General features: G+C 47.6%; 1 protein-coding gene across 1 annotated transcript in view; it reads left to right on the forward strand.

Annotated features, from left to right (window-relative positions):
• Window positions 1-20511, forward strand: part of LOC142906772 (uncharacterized) — a 366932-nt gene that overhangs the window by 75229 nt on the left and 271192 nt on the right. The window contains exon 2 of the mRNA XM_076055238.1: window positions 3395-3760. Within this exon, the coding sequence (XP_075911353.1) occupies window positions 3395-3760 (366 nt within the window). The remainder of the gene's footprint in view (window positions 1-3394; window positions 3761-20511) is intronic.

Raw genomic sequence — 20511 nt, forward strand, 5'->3', positions numbered from 1 at the left:
GTTGTTCGGTGTCAGACTCAGAGGTTTTTACCTCTAGACAAGGTTGTTCGGCGTCAGACTCAAGAGGTTTTTACCTCTAGACGAGGTTGTTCGGCGTCAAACTCAGAGGTTTTTACCTCTAAACGAGGCTGTTCGACGTCAGACTCAAAGGTTTTTACCTCTAGACGATGTTATTCGGTGTCAGACTCAGAGGTTTTTACCTCTAGACGAGGCTGTTCGGTGTCAGACTCAGAGGTTTTTACCTCTAGACGAGGTTGTTCGGTGTCAGAGTCAAAGGTTTTTACCTCTAGACGAGGTTATTCGGTGTCAGAGTCAGAGGTTTTTACCTCTAGACGAGGTTGTTCGGTGTCAGAGTCAGAGGGTTTTACCTCTAGACGAGGTTATTCGCTGTCAGACTCAGAGGTTTTTACCTCTAGACGAGGCTGTTCGGTGTCAGACTCAGAGGTTTTTACCTCTAGACGAGGCTGTTCGGTGTCAGACTCAGAGGTTTTTACCTCTAGACGAGGCTGTACGGTGTCAGACTCAGAGGTTTTTACCTCTAGACGAGGCTGTTCGGCGTCAGATTCAGAGGTTTTTACTTCTAGACGAGGTTGTTCGACGTCAGATTCAGAGGTTTTTACTTCTAGACGAGGTTGTTCGGTGTCAGACTCAGAGGTTTTTACCTCTAGACGATGCTGTTCGGCGTCAGACTCAGAGGTTTTTACCTCTAGACGAGGTTGTTCGGTGTCAGACTCAGAGGTTTTTACCTCTAGACGAGGTTGTTCGGTGTCAGACTCAGAGGTTTTTACCTCTAGACGAGGTTGTTCGGTGTCAGACTCAGAGGTTTTTACCTCTAGACGAGGTTGTTCGGTGTCAGACTCAGAGGTTTTTACCTCTAGACGATGTTATTCGGTGTCAGACTCAGAGGTTTTTACCTCTAGACGAGGTTGTTCGGTGTCAGAGTCAGAGGTTTTTACCTCTAGACGAGGTTATTCGGTGTCAGACTCAAGAGGTTTTTACTTCTAGACGAGGTTGTTCGAGGTCAGATTCAGAGGTTTTTACTTCTAGACGAGGTTGTTCGGTGTCAGACTCAGAGGTTTTTACATCTAGACGAGGTTGTTCGGTGTCAGACTCAGAGGTTTTTACCTCTAGACGAGGCTGTTCGGTGTCAGACTCAGAGGTTTTTACCTCTAGACGAGGCTGTTCGGTGTCAGACTCAGAGGTTTTTACCTCTAGACGAGGCTGTTTGGTGTCAGACTCAGAGGTTTTTCCCTCTAGACGAGGTTGTTCGGTGTCAGACTCAGAGGTTTTTACTTCTAGACGAGGCTGTTCGGTGTCAGACTCAGAGGTTTTTACCTCTAGACGAAGCTGTTCGGCGTCAGATTCAGAGGTTTTTACCTCTAGACGAGGTTGTTCGACGTCAGACTCAAAGGTGTTTACCTCTAGACGATGTTATTCGGTGTCAGACTCAGAGGTTTTTACCTGTAGACGAAGCTGTTCGGGGCCAGACTCAGAGGTTTTTACCTCTAGACGAGGTTGTTCGGTGCCAGACTGAGAGGTTTTTTCCCTCTAGACGAGGCTGTTTGGCGTCAGACTCAGAGGTTTTTACCTCTAGACGAGGCTGTTCCGCGTCAGATTCAGAGGGTTTTACTTCTAGACGAGGTTGTTCGGTGTCAGACTCAGAGGTTTTTACATCTAGACGAGGTTGTTCGGTGTCAGACTCAGAGGTTTTTACCTCTAGACAAGGTTGTTCGGCGTCAGACTCAAGAGGTTTTTACCTCTAGACGAGGTTGTTCGGCGTCAAACTCAGAGGTTTTTCCCTCTAAACGAGGCTGTTCGACGTCAGACTCAAAGGTTTTTACCTCTAGACGATGTTATTCGGTGTCAGACTCAGAGGTTTTTACCTCTAGACGAGGTTGTTCGGTGTCAGAGTCAGAGGTTTTCACCTCTAGACGAGGTTTTTCGGTGTCAGAGTCAGAGGTTTTTACCTCTAGACGAGGCTGTTCGTCGTCAGACTCAGAGGTTTTTTCCCTCTAGACGAGGCTGTTCGGCGTCAGACTCAGAGGTTTTTACCTCTAGACGAGGCTGTTCCGCGTCAGATTCAGAGGTTTTTACCTCTAGACGAGGTTGTTCGGTGTCAGACTCAGAGGTTTTTACATCTAGACGAGGTTGTTCGGTGTCAGACTCAGAGGTTTTTACCTCTAGACGAGGCTGTTCGACGTCAGACTCAAAGGTTTAAACCTCTAGACGATGTTATTCGGTGTCAGACTCAGAGGTTTTTACCTCTAGACGAGGTTGTTCGGTGTCAGAGTCAGAGGTTTTTACCTCTAGACGAGGTTATTCGGTGTCAGACTCAGAGGTTTTTACCTCTAGACGAGGCTGTTCGGTGTCAGACTCAGAGGTTTTTACCTCTAGACGAGGCTGTTCGGTGTCAAACTCAGAGGTTTTTACCTCTAGACGAGGCTGTACGGTGTCAGACTCAGAGGTTTTTACCTCTAGACGAGGCTGTTCGGCGTCAGATTCAGAGGTTTTTACTTCTAGACGAGGTTGTTCGACGTCAGATTCAGAGGTTTTTACTTCTAGACGAGGTTGTTCGGTGTCAGACTCAGAGGTTTTTACCTCTAGACGAGGCTGTTCGGCGTCAGACTCAGAGGTTTTTACCTCTAGACGAGGTTGTTCGGTGTCAGACTCAGAGGTTTTTTACCTCTAGACGAGGTTGTTCGGTGTCAGTCTCAGAGGTTTTTACCTCTAGACGAGGCTGTTCGGTGTCAGACTCAGAGGTTTTTACCTCTAGACGAGGCTGTTCGGTGTCAGACTCAGAGGTTTTTACCTCTAGACGAGGTTGTTCGGCGTCAAACTCAGAGGTTTTTACCTCTAGACGAGGTTGTTCGGTGTCAGACTCAAAGGTTTTTACCTCTAGACGAGGCGGTTCGGTGTCAGACTCAGAGGTTTTTACCTCTAGACGAGGTTGTTCGGTGTCAGAGTCAAAGGTTTTTACCTCTAGACGAGGTTATTCGGTGTCAGTCAGAGGTTTTTACCTCTAGACGAGGTTGTTCGGTGTCAGAGTCAGAGGGTTTTACCTCTAGACGAGGTTATTCGATGTCAGACTCAGAGGTTTTTACCTCTAGACGAGGTTGTTCGGCGTCAAACTCAGAGATTTTACCTCTAGACGAGGTTATTCGGTGTCAGAGGTTTTTACCTCTAGACGAGGTTGTTCGGTGTCAGAGTCAGAGGGTTTTACCTCTAAACGAGGCTGTTCGACGTCAGACTCAAAGGTTTTTACCTCTAGACGATGTTATTCGGTGTCAGACTCAGAGGTTTTTACCTCTAGACGAGGTTGTTCGGTGTCAGAGTCAGAGGTTTTCACCTCTAGACGAGGTTTTTCGGTGTCAGAGTCAGAGGTTTTTACCTCTAGACGAGGCTGTTCGTCGTCAGACTCAGAGGTTTTTTCCCTCTAGACGAGGCTGTTCGGCGTCAGACTCAGGGGTTTTTACCTCTAGACGAGGTTGTTCGGTGTCAGACTCAGAGGTTTTTACATCTAGACGAGGTTGTTCGGTGTCAGACTCAGAGGTTTTTACCTCTAGACGAGGTTGTTCGGTGTCAGACTCAGAGGTTTTTACATCTAGACGAGGTTGTTCGGTGTCAGACTCAGAGGTTTTTACCTCTAGACAAGGTTGTTCGGCGTCAGACTCAAGAGGTTTTTACCTCTAGACGAGGTTGTTCGGTGTCAGACTCAGAGGTTTTTACCTCTAGACGAGGTTGTTCGGCGTCAAACTCAGAGGTTTTTACCTCTAGACGAGGTTGTTCGGTGTCAGACTCAAAGGTTTTTACCTCTAGACGAGGCTGTTCGGTGTCAGACTCAGAGGTTTTTACCTCTAGACGAGGTTGTTCGGTGTCAGAGTCAAAGGTTTTTACCTCTAGACGAGGTTATTCGGTGTCAGAGTCAGAGGTTTTTACCTTTAGACGAGGTTGTTCGGTGTCAGAGTCAGAGGGTTTTACCTCTAGACGAGGTTATTCGCTGTCAGACTCAGAGGTTTTTACCTCTAGACGAGGCTGTTCGGTGTCAGACTCAGAGGTTTTTACCTCTAGACGAGGCTGTTCGGTGTCAGACTCAGAGGTTTTTACCTCTAGACGAGGCTGTACGGTGTCAGACTCAGAGGTTTTTACCTCTAGACGAGGCTGTTCGGCGTCAGATTCAGAGGTTTTTACTTCTAGACGAGGTTGTTCGACGTCAGATTCAGAGGTTTTTACTTCTAGACGAGGTTGTTCGGTGTCAGACTCAGAGGTTTTTACCTCTAGACGAGGCTGTTCGGCGTCAGACTCAGAGGTTTTTACCTCTAGACGAGGTTGTTCGGTGTCAGACTCAGAGGTTTTTACCTCTAGACGAGGTTGTTCGGTGTCAGACTCAGAGGTTTTTACCTCTAGACGAGGTTGTTCGGTGTCAGACTCAGAGGTTTTTACCTCTAGACGAGGTTGTTCGGTGTCAGACTCAGAGGTTTTTACCTCTAGACGATGTTATTCGGTGTCAGACTCAGAGGTTTTACCTCTAGACGAGGTTGTTCGGTGTCAGAGTCAGAGGTTTTTACCTCTAGACGAGGTTATTCGGTGTCAGACTCAAGAGGTTTTTACTTCTAGACGAGGTTGTTCGAGGTCAGATTCAGAGGTTTTTACTTCTAGACGAGGTTGTTCGGTGTCAGACTCAGAGGTTTTTACATCTAGACGAGGTTGTTCGGTGTCAGACTCAGAGGTTTTTACCTCTAGACGAGGCTGTTCGGTGTCAGACTCAGAGGTTTTTACCTCTAGACGAGGCTGTTCGGTGTCAGACTCAGAGGTTTTTACCTCTAGACGAGGCTGTTTGGTGTCAGACTCAGAGGTTTTTCCCTCTAGACGAGGTTGTTCGGTGTCAGACTCAGAGGTTTTTACTTCTAGACGAGGCTGTTTGGTGTCAGACTCAGAGGTTTTTACCTCTAGACGAAGCTGTTCGGCGTCAGATTCAGAGGTTTTTACCTCTAGACGAGGTTGTTCGACGTCAGACTCAAAGGTGTTTACCTCTAGACGATGTTATTCGGTGTCAGACTCAGAGGTTTTTACCTGTAGACGAAGCTGTTCGGGGCCAGACTCAGAGGTTTTTACCTCTAGACGAGGTTGTTCGGTGCCAGACTGAGAGGTTTTTTCCCTCTAGACGAGGCTGTTTGGCGTCAGACTCAGAGGTTTTTACCTCTAGACGAGGCTGTTCCGCGTCAGATTCAGAGGGTTTTACTTCTAGACGAGGTTGTTCGGTGTCAGACTCAGAGGTTTTTACATCTAGACGAGGTTGTTCGGTGTCAGACTCAGAGGTTTTTACCTCTAGACAAGGTTGTTCGGCGTCAGACTCAAGAGGTTTTTACCTCTAGACGAGGTTGTTCGGCGTCAAACTCAGAGGTTTTTACCTCTAAACGAGGCTGTTCGACGTCAGACTCAAAGGTTTTTACCTCTAGACGATGTTATTCGGTGTCAGACTCAGAGGTTTTTACCTCTAGACTAGGTTGTTCGGTGTCAGAGTCAGAGGTTTTCACCTCTAGACGAGGTTTTTCGGTGTCAGAGTCAGAGGTTTTTACCTCTAGACGAGGCTGTTCGGTGTCAGACTCAGAGGTTTTTACCTCTAGACGAGGCTGTTCGGTGTCAGACTCAGAGGTTTTTACCTCTAGACGAGGTTGTTCGGTGTCAGAGTCAGAGGTTTTTACCTCTAGACGAGGTCATTCGGTGTCAGAGTCAGAGGTTTTTACCTCTAGACGAGGCTGTTCGGTGTCAGACTCAGAGGTTTTTACCTCTAGACGATGTTATTCGGTGTCAGACTCAGAGGTTTTTACCTCTAGACGAGGTTGTTCGGTGTCAGACTCAGAGGTTTTTACCTCTAGACGAGGCTGTTCGGTGTCAGACTCAGAGGTTTTTACCTCTAGACGAGGCTGTTCGGTGTCAGACTCAGAGGTTTTTACCTCTAGACGAGGCTGTACGGTGTCAGACTCAGAGGTTTTTACCTCTAGACGAGGCTGTTCGGCGTCAGATTCAGAGGTTTTTACTTCTAGACGAGGTTGTTCGACGTCAGATTCAGAGGTTTTTACTTCTAGACGAGGCTGTTCGGCGTCAGACTCAGAGGTTTTTACCTCTAGACGAGGTTGTTCGGTGTCAGACTCAGAGGTTTTTTACCTCTAGACGAGGTTGTTCGGTGTCAGACTCAGAGGTTTTTACCTCTAGACGAGGCTGTTCGACGTCAGACTCAAAGGTTTTTACCTCTAGACGATGTTATTCGGTGTCAGACTCAGAGGTTTTTACCTCTAGACGAGGTTGTTCGGTGTCAGAGTCAGAGGTTTTTACCTCTAGACGAGGTTATTCGGTGTCAGACTCAGAGGTTTTTACCTCTAGACGAGGCTGTTCGGCGTCAGACTCAGAGGTTTTTTCCCTCTAGACGAGGCTGTTCGGCGTCAGACTCAGAGGTTTTTACCTCTAGACGAGGCTGTTCCGCGTCAGATTCAGAGGTTTTTACCTCTAGACGAGGTTGTTCGGTGTCAGACTCAGAGGTTTTTACATCTAGACGAGGTTGTTCGGTGTCAGACTCAGAGGTTTTTACCTCTAGACGAGGCTGTTCGACGTCAGACTCAAAGGTTTTTACCTCTAGACGATGTTATTCGGTGTCAGACTCAGAGGTTTTTACCTCTAGACGAGGTTGTTCGGTGTCAGACTCAGAGGTTTTTTACCTCTAGACGAGGTTGTTCGGTGTCAGACTCAGAGGTTTTTACCTCTAGACGAGGCTGTTCGGTGTCAGACTCAGAGGTTTTTACCTCTAGACGATGTTATTCGGTGTCAGACTCAGAGGTTTTTACCTCTAGACGAGGCTGTACGGTGTCAGAGTCAGAGGTTTTTACCTCTAGACGAGGCTGTTCGGCGTCAGATTCAGAGGTTTTTACTTCTAGACGAGGTTGTTCGACGTCAGATTCAGAGGTTTTTACTTCTAGACGAGGCTGTTCGGCGTCAGACTCAGAGGTTTTTACCTCTAGACGAGGCTGTTCGGCGTCAGATTCAGAGGTTTTTACCTCTAGACGAGGTTGTTCGGTGTCAGACTCAGAGGTTTTTTACCTCTAGACGAGGTTGTTCGGTGTCAGACTCAGAGGTTTTTACCTCTAGACGAGGCTGTTCGACGTCAGACTCAGAGGTTTTTACCTCTAGACGAGGCTGTTCGGTGTCAGACTCAGAGGTTTTTACCTCTAGACGAGGCTGTTCGGTGTCAGACTCAGAGGTTTTTACCTCTAGACGAGGCTGTACGGTGTCAGACTCAGAGGTTTTTACCTCTAGACGAGGCTGTTCGGCGTCAGATTCAGAGGTTTTTACTTCTAGACGAGGTTGTTCGACGTCAGATTCAGAGGTTTTTACTTCTAGACGAGGTTGTTCGGTGTCAGACTCAGAGGTTTTTACCTCTAGACGAGGTTGTTCGGTGTCAGACTCAGAGGTTTTTTACCTCTAGACGAGGTTGTTCGGTGTCAGTCTCAGAGGTTTTTACCTCTAGACGAGGCTGTTCGGTGTCAGACTCAGAGGTTTTTACCTCTAGACGAGGCTGTTCGGTGTCAGACTCAGAGGTTTTTACCTCTAGACGAGGTTGTTCGGTGTCAGACTCAGAGGTTTTTACCTCTAGACGAGGCTGTTCGGTGTCAGACTCAGAGGTTTTTACCTCTAGACGAGGTTGTTCGGTGCCAGACTGAGAGGTTTTTTCCCTCTATACGAGGCTGTTTGGCGTCAGATTCAGAGGTTTTTACCTCTATACGAGGGTGTTCGGCGTCAGAGTCAGAGGTTTTTACCTCTAGACGAGGTTATTCGGTGTCAGACTCAAGAGGTTTTTACTTCTAGACGAGGTTGTTCGACGTCAGATTCAGAGGTTTTTACTTCTAGACGAGGTTGTTCGGTGTCAGACTCAGAGGTTTTTACCTCTAGACGAGGTTGTTCGGCGTCAGACTCAGAGGTTTTTTACCTCTAGACGAGGCTGTTTGGTGTCAGATTCAGAGGTTTTTACCTCTAGACGAAGCTGTTCGGCGTCAGATTCAGAGGTTTTTACCTCTAGACGAGGTTGTTCGACGTCAGACTCAAAGGTGTTTACCTCTAGACGATGTTATTCGGTGTCAGACTCAGAGGTTTTTACCTGTAGACGAAGCTGTTCGGGGCCAGACTCAGAGGTTTTTACCTCTAGACGAGGTTGTTCGGTGCCAGACTGAGAGGTTTTTTCCCTCTAGACGAGGCTGTTCGGCGTCAGACTCAGAGGTTTTTACCTCTAGACGAGGCTGTTCCGCGTCAGATTCAGAGGGTTTTACTTCTAGACGAGGTTGTTCGGTGTCAGACTCAGAGGTTTTTACATCTAGACGAGGTTGTTCGGTGTCAGACTCAGAGGTTTTTACCTCTAGACAAGGTTGTTCGGCGTCAGACTCAAGAGGTTTTTACCTCTAGACGAGGTTGTTCGGCGTCAAACTCAGAGGTTTTTACCTCTTAACGAGGCTGTTCGACGTCAGACTCAAAGGTTTTTACCTCTAGACGATGTTATTCGGTGTCAGACTCAGAGGTTTTTACCTCTAGACGAGGTTGTTCGGTGTCAGAGTCAGAGGTTTTCACCTCTAGACGAGGTTTTTCGGTGTCAGAGTCAGAGGTTTTTACCTCTAGACGAGGCTGTTCGGTGTCAGACTCAGAGGTTTTTACCTCTAGACGAGGCTGTTCGGTGTCAGACTCAGAGGTTTTTACCTCTAGACGAGGTTGTTCGGTGTCAGAGTCAGAGGTTTTTACCTCTAGACGAGGTTATTCGGTGTCAGAGTCAGAGGTTTTTACCTCTAGACGAGGCTGTTCGGTGTCAGACTCAGAGGTTTTTACCTCTAGACGATGTTATTCGGTGTCAGACTCAGAGGTTTTTACCTCTAGACGAGGTTGTTCGGTGTCAGACTCAGAGGTTTTTACCTCTAGACGAGGCTGTTCGGTGTCAGACTCAGAGGTTTTTACCTCTAGACGAGGCTGTTCGGTGTCAGACTCAGAGGTTTTTACCTCTAGACGAGGCTGTACGGTGTCAGACTCAGAGGTTTTTACCTCTAGACGAGGCTGTTCGGCGTCAGATTCAGAGGTTTTTACTTCTAGACGAGGTTGTTCGACGTCAGATTCAGAGGTTTTTACTTCTAGACGAGGTTGTTCGGTGTCAGACTCAGAGGTTTTTACCTCTAGACGAGGCTGTTCGGCGTCAGACTCCGAGGTTTTTACCTCTAGACGAGGTTGTTCGGTGTCAGACTCAGAGGTTTTTTACCTCTAGACGAGGTTGTTCGGTGTCAGACTCAGAGGTTTTTACCTCTAGACGAGGCTGTTCGACGTCAGACTCAAAGGTTTTTACCTCTAGACGATGTTATTCGGTGTCAGACTCAGAGGTTTTTACCTCTAGACGAGGTTGTTCGGTGTCAGAGTCAGAGGTTTTTACCTCTAGACGAGGTTATTCGGTGTCAGAGTCAGAGGTTTTTACCTCTAGACGAAGTTGTTCGGTGTCAGAGTCAGAGGTTTTTACCTCTAGACGAGGTTATTCGGTGTCAGACTCAGAGGTTTTTACCTCTAGACGAGGCTGTTCGGCGTCAGACTCAGAGGTTTTTTTCCCTCTAGACGAGGCTGTTCGGCGTCAGACTCAGAGGTTTTTACCTCTAGACGAGGCTGTTCCGCGTCAGATTCAGAGGTTTTTACCTCTAGACGAGGTTGTTCGGTGTCAGACTCAGAGGTTTTTACATCTAGACGAGGTTGTTCGGTGTCAGACTCAGAGGTTTTTACCTCTAGACGAGGCTGTTCGACGTCAGACTCAAAGGTTTTTACCTCTAGACGATGTTATTCGGTGTCAGACTCAGAGGTTTTTACCTCTAGACGAGGTTGTTCGGTGTCAGAGTCAGAGGTTTTTACCTCTAGACGAGGTTATTCGGTGTCAGACTCAGAGGTTTTTACCTCTAGACGAGGCTGTTCGGTGTCAGACTCAGAGGTTTTTACCTCTAGACGAGGCTGTTCGGTGTCAGACTCAGAGGTTTTTACCTCTAGACGAGGCTGTACGGTGTCAGACTCAGAGGTTTTTACCTCTAGACGAGGCTGTTCGGCGTCAGATTCAGAGGTTTTTACTTCTAGACGAGGTTGTTCGACGTCAGATTCAGAGGTTTTTACTTCTAGACGAGGTTGTTCGGTGTCAGACTCAGAGGTTTTTACCTCTAGACGAGGTTGTTCGGTGTCAGAGTCAGAGGTTTTTACCTCTAGACGAGGTTATTCGGTGTCAGACTCAGAGGTTTTTACCTCTAGACGAGGTTGTTCGGTGTCAGAGTCAGAGGTTTTTACCTCTAGACGAGGTTATTCGGTGTCAGACTCAGAGGTTTTTACCTCTAGACGAGGCTGTTCGGCGTCAGACTCAGAGGTTTTTTCCCTCTAGACGAGGATGTTCGGCGTCAGACTCAGAGGTTTTTACCTCTAGACGAGGCTGTTCCGCGTCAGATTCAGAGGTTTTTACCTCTAGACGAGGTTGTTCGGTGTCAGACTCAGAGGTTTTTACACCTAGACGAGGTTGTTCGGTGTCAGACTCAGAGGTTTTTACCTCTAGACGAGGCTGTTCGACGTCAGACTCAAAGGTTTTTACCTCTAGACGATGTTATTCGGTGTCAGACTCAGAGGTTTTTACCTCTAGACGAGGTTGTTCGGTGTCAGAGTCAGAGGTTTTTACCTCTAGACGAGGTTATTCGGTGTCAGACTCAAAGGTGTTTACCTCTAGACGAGGCTGTTCGGTGTCAGACTCAGAGGTTTTTACCTCTAGACGAGGCTGTTCGGGGCCAGACTCAGAGGTTTTTACCTCTAGACGAGGTTGTTCGGTGCCAGACTGAGAGGTTTTTTCCCTCTAGACGAGGCTGTTCGGCGTCAGACTCAGAGGTTTTTACCTCTAGACGAGGCTGTTCCGCGTCAGATTCAGAGGGTTTTACTTCTAGACGAGGTTGTTCGGTGTCAGACTCAGAGGTTTTTACATCTAGACGAGGTTGTTCGGTGTCAGACTCAGAGGTTTTTACCTCTAGACAAGGTTGTTCGGCGTCAGACTCAAGAGGTTTTTACCTCTAGACGAGGTTGTTCGGCGTCAAACTCAGAGGTTTTTACCTCTAAACGAGGCTGTTCGACGTCAGACTCAAAGGTTTTTACCTCTAGACGATGTTATTCGGTGTCAGACTCAGAGGTTTTTACCTCTAGACGAGGTTGTTCGGTGTCAGAGTCAGAGGTTTTCACCTCTAGACGAGGTTTTTCGGTGTCAGAGTCAGAGGTTTTTACCTCTAGACGAGGCTGTTCGGTGTCAGACTCAGAGGTTTTTACCTCTAGACGAGGCTGTTCGGTGTCAGACTCAGAGGTTTTTACCTCTAGACGAGGTTGTTCGGTGTCAGAGTCAGAGGTTTTTACCTCTAGACGAGGTTATTCGGTGTCAGAGTCAGAGGTTTTTACCTCTAGACGAGGCTGTTCGGTGTCAGACTCAGTGGTTTTTACCTCTAGACGATGTTATTCGGTGTCAGACTCAGAGGTTTTTACCTCTAGACGAGGTTGTTCGGTGTAAGACTCAGAGGTTTTTACCTCTAGACGAGGCTGTTCGGTGTCAGACTCAGAGGTTTTTACCTCTAGACGAGGCTGTTCGGTGTCAGACTCAGAGGTTTTTACCTCTAGACGAGGCTGTACGGTGTCAGACTCAGAGGTTTTTACCTCTAGACGAGGCTGTTCGGCGTCAGATTCAGAGGTTTTTACTTCTAGACGAGGTTGTTCGACGTCAGATTCAGAGGTTTTTACTTCTAGACGAGGTTGTTCGGTGTCAGACTCAGAGGTTTTTACCTCTAGACGAGGCTGTTCGGCGTCAGACTCAGAGGTTTTTACCTCTAGACGAGGTTGTTCGGTGTCAGACTCAGAGGTTTTTTACCTCTAGACGAGGTTGTTCGGTGTCAGACTCAGAGGTTTTTACCTCTAGACGAGGCTGTTCGACGTCAGACTCAAAGGTTTTTACCTCTAGACGATGTTATTCGGTGTCAGACTCAGAGGTTTTTACCTCTAGACGAGGTTGTTCGGTGTCAGAGTCAGAGGTTTTTACCTCTAGACGAGGTTATTCGGTGTCAGACTCAGAGGTTTTTACCTCTAGACGAGGCTGTTCGGCGTCAGACTCAGAGGTTTTTTCCCTCTAGACGAGGCTGTTCGGCGTCAGACTCAGAGGTTTTTACCTCTAGACGAGGCTGTTCCGCGTCAGATTCAGAGGTTTTTACCTCTAGACGAGGTTGTTCGGTGTCAGACTCAGAGGTTTTTACATCTAGACGAGGTTGTTCGGTGTCAGACTCAGAGGTTTTTACCTCTAGACGAGGCTGTTCGACGTCAGACTCAAAGGTTTTTACCTCTAGACGATGTTATTCGGTGTCAGACTCAGAGGTTTTTACCTCTAGACGAGGTTGTTCGGTGTCAGAGTCAGAGGTTTTTACCTCTAGACGAGGTTATTCGGTGTCAGACTCAGAGGTTTTTACCTCTAGACGAGGCTGTTCGGTGTCAGACTCAGAGGTTTTTACCTCTAGACGAGGCTGTTCGGTGTCAGACTCAGAGGTTTTTACCTCTAGACGAGGCTGTACGGTGTCAGACTCAGAGGTTTTTACCTCTAGACGAGGCTGTTCGGCGTCAGATTCAGAGGTTTTTACTTCTAGACGAGGTTGTTCGACGTCAGATTCAGAGGTTTTTACTTCTAGACGAGGTTGTTCGGTGTCAGACTCAGAGGTTTTTACCTCTAGACGAGGCTGTTCGGCGTCAGACTCAGAGGTTTTTACCTCTAGACGAGGTTGTTCGGTGTCAGACTCAGAGGTTTTTTACCTCTAGACGAGGTTGTTCGGTGTCAGTCTCAGAGGTTTTTACCTCTAGACAAGGCTGTTCGGTGTCAGACTCAGAGGTTTTTACCTCTAGACAAGGTTGTTCGGCGTCAGACTCAAGAGGTTTTTACCTCTAGACGAGGTTGTTCGGCGTCAAACTCAGAGGTTTTTACCTCTTAACGAGGCTGTTCGACGTCAGACTCAAAGGTTTTTACCTCTAGACGATGTTATTCGGTGTCAGACTCAGAGGTTTTTACCTCTAGACGAGGTTGTTCGGTGTCAGAGTCAGAGGTTTTCACCTCTAGACGAGGTTTTTCGGTGTCAGAGTCAGAGGTTTTTACCTCTAGACGAGGCTGTTCGGTGTCAGACTCAGAGGTTTTTACCTCTAGACGAGGCTGTTCGGTGTCAGACTCAGAGGTTTTTACCTCTAGACGAGGTTGTTCGGTGTCAGAGTCAGAGGTTTTTACCTCTAGACGAGGTTATTCGGTGTCAGAGTCAGAGGTTTTTACCTCTAGACGAGGCTGTTCGGTGTCAGACTCAGAGGTTTTTACCTCTAGACGATGTTATTCGGTGTCAGACTCAGAGGTTTTTACCTCTAGACGAGGTTGTTCGGTGTCAGACTCAGAGGTTTTTACCTCTAGACGAGGCTGTTCGGTGTCAGACTCAGAGGTTTTTACCTCTAGACGAGGCTGTTCGGTGTCAGACTCAGAGGTTTTTACCTCTAGACGAGGCTGTACGGTGTCAGACTCAGAGGTTTTTACCTCTAGACGAGGCTGTTCGGCGTCAGATTCAGAGGTTTTTACTTCTAGACGAGGTTGTTCGACGTCAGATTCAGAGGTTTTTACTTCTAGACGAGGTTGTTCGGTGTCAGACTCAGAGGTTTTTACCTCTAGACGAGGCTGTTCGGCGTCAGACTCCGAGGTTTTTACCTCTAGACGAGGTTGTTCGGTGTCAGACTCAGAGGTTTTTTACCTCTAGACGAGGTTGTTCGGTGTCAGACTCAGAGGTTTTTACCTCTAGACGAGGCTGTTCGACGTCAGACTCAAAGGTTTTTACCTCTAGACGATGTTATTCGGTGTCAGACTCAGAGGTTTTTACCTCTAGACGAGGTTGTTCGGTGTCAGAGTCAGAGGTTTTTACCTCTAGACGAGGTTATTCGGTGTCAGAGTCAGAGGTTTTTACCTCTAGACGAAGTTGTTCGGTGTCAGAGTCAGAGGTTTTTACCTCTAGACGAGGTTATTCGGTGTCAGACTCAGAGGTTTTTACCTCTAGACGAGGCTGTTCGGCGTCAGACTCAGAGGTTTTTTTCCCTCTAGACGAGGCTGTTCGGCGTCAGACTCAGAGGTTTTTACCTCTAGACGAGGCTGTTCCGCGTCAGATTCAGAGGTTTTTACCTCTAGACGAGGTTGTTCGGTGTCAGACTCAGAGGTTTTTACATCTAGACGAGGTTGTTCGGTGTCAGACTCAGAGGTTTTTACCTCTAGACGAGGCTGTTCGACGTCAGACTCAAAGGTTTTTACCTCTAGACGATGTTATTCGGTGTCAGACTCAGAGGTTTTTACCTCTAGACGAGGTTGTTCGGTGTCAGAGTCAGAGGTTTTTACCTCTAGACGAGGTTATTCGGTGTCAGACTCAGAGGTTTTTACCTCTAGACGAGGCTGTTCGGTGTCAGACTCAGAGGTTTTTACCTCTAGACGAGGCTGTTCGGTGTCAGACTCAGAGGTTTTTACCTCTAGACGAGGCTGTACGGTGTCAGACTCAGAGGTTTTTACCTCTAGACGAGGCTGTTCGGCGTCAGATTCAGAGGTTTTTACTTCTAGACGAGGTTGTTCGACGTCAGATTCAGAGGTTTTTACTTCTAGACGAGGTTGTTCGGTGTCAGACTCAGAGGTTTTTACCTCTAGACGAGGTTGTTCGGTGTCAGAGTCAGAGGTTTTTACCTCTAGACGAGGTTATTCGGTGTCAGACTCAGAGGTTTTTACCTCTAGACGAGGTTGTTCGGTGTCAGAGTCAGAGGTTTTTACCTCTAGACGAGGTTATTCGGTGTCAGACTCAGAGGTTTTTACCTCTAGACGAGGCTGTTCGGCGTCAGACTCAGAGGTTTTTTCCCTCTAGACGAGGATGTTCGGCGTCAGACTCAGAGGTTTTTACCTCTAGACGAGGCTGTTCCGCGTCAGATTCAGAGGTTTTTACCTCTAGACGAGGTTGTTCGGTGTCAGACTCAGAGGTTTTTACACCTAGACGAGGTTGTTCGGTGTCAGACTCAGAGGTTTTTACCTCTAGACGAGGCTGTTCGACGTCAGACTCAAAGGTTTTTACCTCTAGACGATGTTATTCGGTGTCAGACTCAGAGGTTTTTACCTCTAGACGAGGTTGTTCGGTGTCAGAGTCAGAGGTTTTTACCTCTAGACGAGGTTATTCGGTGTCAGACTCAAAGGTGTTTACCTCTAGACGAGGCTGTTCGGTGTCAGACTCAGAGGTTTTTACCTCTAGACGAGGCTGTTCGGGGCCAGACTCAGAGGTTTTTACCTCTAGACGAGGTTGTTCGGTGCCAGACTGAGAGGTTTTTTCCCTCTAGACGAGGCTGTTCGGCGTCAGACTCAGAGGTTTTTACCTCTAGACGAGGCTGTTCCGCGTCAGATTCAGAGGGTTTTACTTCTAGACGAGGTTGTTCGGTGTCAGACTCAGAGGTTTTTACATCTAGACGAGGTTGTTCGGTGTCAGACTCAGAGGTTTTTACCTCTAGACAAGGTTGTTCGGCGTCAGACTCAAGAGGTTTTTACCTCTAGACGAGGTTGTTCGGCGTCAAACTCAGAGGTTTTTACCTCTAAACGAGGCTGTTCGACGTCAGACTCAAAGGTTTTTACCTCTAGACGATGTTATTCGGTGTCAGACTCAGAGGTTTTTACCTCTAGACGAGGTTGTTCGGTGTCAGAGTCAGAGGTTTTCACCTCTAGACGAGGTTTTTCGGTGTCAGAGTCAGAGGTTTTTACCTCTAGACGAGGCTGTTCGGTGTCAGACTCAGAGGTTTTTACCTCTAGACGAGGCTGTTCGGTGTCAGACTCAGAGGTTTTTACCTCTAGACGAGGTTGTTCGGTGTCAGAGTCAGAGGTTTTTACCTCTAGACGAGGTTATTCGGTGTCAGAGTCAGAGGTTTTTACCTCTAGACGAGGCTGTTCGGTGTCAGACTCAGTGGTTTTTACCTCTAGACGATGTTATTCGGTGTCAGACTCAGAGGTTTTTACCTCTAGACGAGGTTGTTCGGTGTAAGACTCAGAGGTTTTTACCTCTAGACGAGGCTGTTCGGTGTCAGACTCAGAGGTTTTTACCTCTAGACGAGGCTGTTCGGTGTCAGACTCAGAGGTTTTTACCTCTAGACGAGGCTGTACGGTGTCAGACTCAGAGGTTTTTACCTCTAGACGAGGCTGTTCGGCGTCAGATTCAGAGGTTTTTACTTCTAGACGAGGTTGTTCGACGTCAGATTCAGAGGTTTTTACTTCTAGACGAGGTTGTTCGGTGTCAGACTCAGAGGTTTTTACCTCTAGACGAGGCTGTTCGGCGTCAGACTCAGAGGTTTTTACCTCTAGACGAGGTTGTTCGGTGTCAGACTCAGAGGTTTTTTACCTCTAGACGAGGTTGTTCGGTGTCAGACTCAGAGGTTTTTACCTCTAGACGAGGCTGTTCGACGTCAGACTCAAAGGTTTTTACCTCTAGACGATGTTATTCGGTGTCAGACTCAGAGGTTTTTACCTCTAGACGAGGTTGTTCGGTGTCAGAGTCAGAGGTTTTTACCTCTAGACGAGGTTATTCGGTGTCAGACTCAGAGGTTTTTACCTCTAGACGAGGCTGTTCGGCGTCAGACTCAGAGGTTTTTTCCCTCTAGACGAGGCTGTTCGGCGTCAGACTCAGAGGTTTTTACCTCTAGACGAGGCTGTTCCGCGTCAGATTCAGAGGTTTTTACCTCTAGACGAGGTTGTTCGGTGTCAGACTCAGAGGTTTTTACATCTAGACGAGGTTGTTCGGTGTCAGACTCAGAGGTTTTTACCTCTAGACGAGGCTGTTCGACGTCAGACTCAAAGGTTTTTACCTCTAGACGATGTTATTCGGTGTCAGACTCAGAGGTTTTTACCTCTAGACGAGGTTGTTCGGTGTCAGAGTCAGAGGTTTTTACCTCTAGACGAGGTTATTCGGTGTCAGACTCAGAGGTTTTTACCTCTAGACGAGGCTGTTCGGTGTCAGACTCAGAGGTTTTTACCTCTAGACGAGGCTGTTCGGTGTCAGACTCAGAGGTTTTTACCTCTAGACGAGGCTGTACGGTGTCAGACTCAGAGGTTTTTACCTCTAGACGAGGCTGTTCGGCGTCAGATTCAGAGGTTTTTACTTCTAGACGAGGTTGTTCGACGTCAGATTCAGAGGTTTTTACTTCTAGACGAGGTTGTTCGGTGTCAGACTCAGAGGTTTTTACCTCTAGACGAGGCTGTTCGGCGTCAGACTCAGAGGTTTTTACCTCTAGACGAGGTTGTTCGGTGTCAGACTCAGAGGTTTTTTACCTCTAGACGAGGTTGTTCGGTGTCAGTCTCAGAGGTTTTTACCTCTAGACAAGGCTGTTCGGTGTCAGACTCAGAGGTTTTTACCTCTAGACGAGGCTGTTCGGTGTCAGACTAAGAGGTTTTTACCTCTAGACGAGGTTGTTCGGCGTCAGACTGAGAGGTTTTTTACCTCTAGACGAGGCTGTTTGGTGTCAGACTCAGAGGTTTTTACCTCTAGACGAAGCTGTTCGGCGTCAGATTCAGAGGTTTTTACCTCTAGACGAGGTTGTTCGACGTCAGACTCAAAGGTTTTTACCTCTAGACGATGTTATTCGGTGTCAGACTCAGAGGTTTTTACCTGTAGACGAAGCTGATCGGGGCCAGACTCAGAGGTTTTTACCTCTAGACGAGGTTGTTCGGTGCCAGACTGAGAGGTTTTTTCCCTCTAGACGAGGCTGTTTGGCGTCAGACTCAGAGGTTCTTTCCCTCTAGACGAGGCTGTTCGACGTCAGACTCAAAGGTTTTTACCTGTAGACGATGTTATTCGGTGTCAGACTCAGAGGTTTTTACCTCTAGACGAGGTTGTTCTGTGTCAGATTCAGAGGTTTTTACCTCTAGACGAGGTTATTCGGTGTCAGAGTCAGAGGTTTTTAACTCTAGACGAGGCTGTTTGGTGTCAGACTCAGAGGTTTTTACCTCTAGACGATGTTATTCGGTGTCAGACTCAGAGGTTTTTACCTCTAGACGAGGTTGTTCGGTGTCAGAGGGTTTTACCTCTAGACGAGGTTATTCGGTGTCAGACTCAGAGGTTTTTACCTCTAGACGAGGCTGTACGGTGTCAGACTCAGAGGTTTTTACCTCTAGACGAGGCTGTTCGGCGTCAGATTCAGAGGTTTTTACCTCTAGACGAGGCTGTTCGGTGTCCGACTCAGAGGTTTTTCCCTCTAGACGAGGTTGTTCGGTGTCAGACTCAGAGGTTTTTACTTCTAGACGAGGCTGTTTGGTGTCAGACTCAGAGGTTTTTACCTCTAGACGAAGCTGTTCGGCGTCAGATTCAGAGGTTTTTACCTCTAGACGAGGTTGTTCGACGTCAGACTCAAAGGTGTTTACCTCTAGACGATGTTATTCGGTGTCAGACTCAGAGGTTTTTACCTGTAGACGAAGCTGTTCGGGGCCAGACTCAGAGGTTTTTACCTCTAGACGAGGTTGTTCGGTGCCAGACTGAGAGGTTTTTTCCCTCTAGACGAGGCTGTTTGGCGTCAGACTCAGAGGTTTTTACCTCTAGACGAGGCTGTTCCGCGTCAGATTCAGAGGGTTTTACTTCTAGACGAGGTTGTTCGGTGTCAGACTCAGAGGTTTTTACATCTAGACGAGGTTGTTCGGTGTCAGACTCAGAGGTTTTTACCTCTAGACAAGGTTGTTCGGCGTCAGACTCAAGAGGTTTTTACCTCTAGACGAGGTTGTTCGGCGTCAAACTCAGAGGTTTTTACCTCTAAACGAGGCTGTTCGACGTCAGACTCAAAGGTTTTTACCTCTAGACGATGTTATTCGGTGTCAGACTCAGAGGTTTTTACCTCTAGACGAGGTTGTTCGGTGTCAGAGTCAGAGGTTTTCACCTCTAGACGAGGTTTTTCGGTGTCAGAGTCAGAGGTTTTTACCTCTAGACGAGGCTGTTCGGTGTCAGACTCAGAGGTTTTTACCTCTAGACGAGGCTGTTCGGTGTCAGACTCAGAGGTTTTTACCTTTAGACGAGGTTGTTCGGTGTCAGAGTCAGAGGTTTTTACCTCTAGACGAGGTTATTCGGTGTCAGAGTCAGAGGTTTTTACCTCTAGACGAGGCTGTTCGGTGTCAGACTCAGAGGTTTTTACCTCTAGACGATGTTATTCGGTGTCAGACTCAGAGGTTTTTACCTCTAGACGAGGTTGTTCGGTGTCAGACTCAGAGGTTTTTACCTCTAGACGAGGCTGTTCGGTGTCAGACTCAGAGGTTTTTACCTCTAGACGAGGCTGTTCGGTGTCAGACTCAGAGGTTTTTACCTCTAGACGAGGCTGTACGGTGTCAGACTCAGAGGTTTTTACCTCTAGACGAGGCTGTTCGGCGTCAGATTCAGAGGTTTTTACTTCTAGACGAGGTTGTTCGACGTCAGATTCAGAGGTTTTTACTTCTAGACGAGGTTGTTCGGTGTCAGACTCAGAGGTTTTTACCTCTAGACGAGGCTGTTCGGCGTCAGACTCAGAGGTTTTTACCTCTAGACGAGGTTGTTCGGTGTCAGACTCAGAGGTTTTTTACCTCTAGACGAGGTTGTTCGGTGTCAGACTCAGAGGTTTTTACCTCTAGACGAGGCTGTTCGACGTCAGACTCAAAGGTTTTTACCTCTAGACGATGTTATTCGGTGTCAGACTCAGAGGTTTTTACCTCTAGACGAGGTTGTTCGGTGTCAGAGTCAGAGGTTTTTACCTCTAGACGAGGTTATTCGGTGTCAGACTCAGAGGTTTTTACCTCTAGACGAGGCTGTTCGGCGTCAGACTCAGAGGTTTTTTCCCTCTAGACGAGGCTGTTCGGCGTCAGACTCAGAGGTTTTTACCTCTAGACGAGGCTGTTCCGCGTCAGATTCAGAGGTTTTTACCTCTAGACGAGGTTGTTCGGTGTCAGACTCAGAGGTTTTTACATCTAGACGAGGTTGTTCGGTGTCAGACTCAGAGGTTTTTACCTCTAGACGAGGCTGTTCGACGTCAGACTCAAAGGTTTTTACCTCTAGACGATGTTATTCGGTGTCAGACTCAGAGGTTTTTACCTCTAGACGAGGTTGTTCGGTGTCAGAGTCAGAGGTTTTTACCTCTAGACGAGGTAATTCGGTGTCAGACTCAGAGGTTTTTACCTCTAGACGAGGCTGTTCGGTGTCAGACTCAGAGGTTTTTACCTCTAGACGAGGCTGTTCGGTGTCAGACTCAGAGGTTTTTACCTCTAGACGAGGCTGTACGGTGTCAGACTCAGAGGTTTTTACCTCTAGACGAGGCTGTTCGGCGTCAGATTCAGAGGTTTTTACTTCTAGACGAGGTTGTTCGACGTCAGATTCAGAGGTTTTTACTTCTAGACGAGGTTGTTCGGTGTCAGACTCAGAGGTT

This window comes from Petromyzon marinus, chromosome 70 (assembly GCF_048934315.1).
Source record: "Petromyzon marinus isolate PM22_M1 ecotype Great Lakes invasive population chromosome 70, UKy_Petmar_22M1.pri1.0, whole genome shotgun sequence".
In the NCBI taxonomy this organism is placed as follows: domain Eukaryota; kingdom Metazoa; phylum Chordata; class Hyperoartia; order Petromyzontiformes; family Petromyzontidae; genus Petromyzon; species Petromyzon marinus.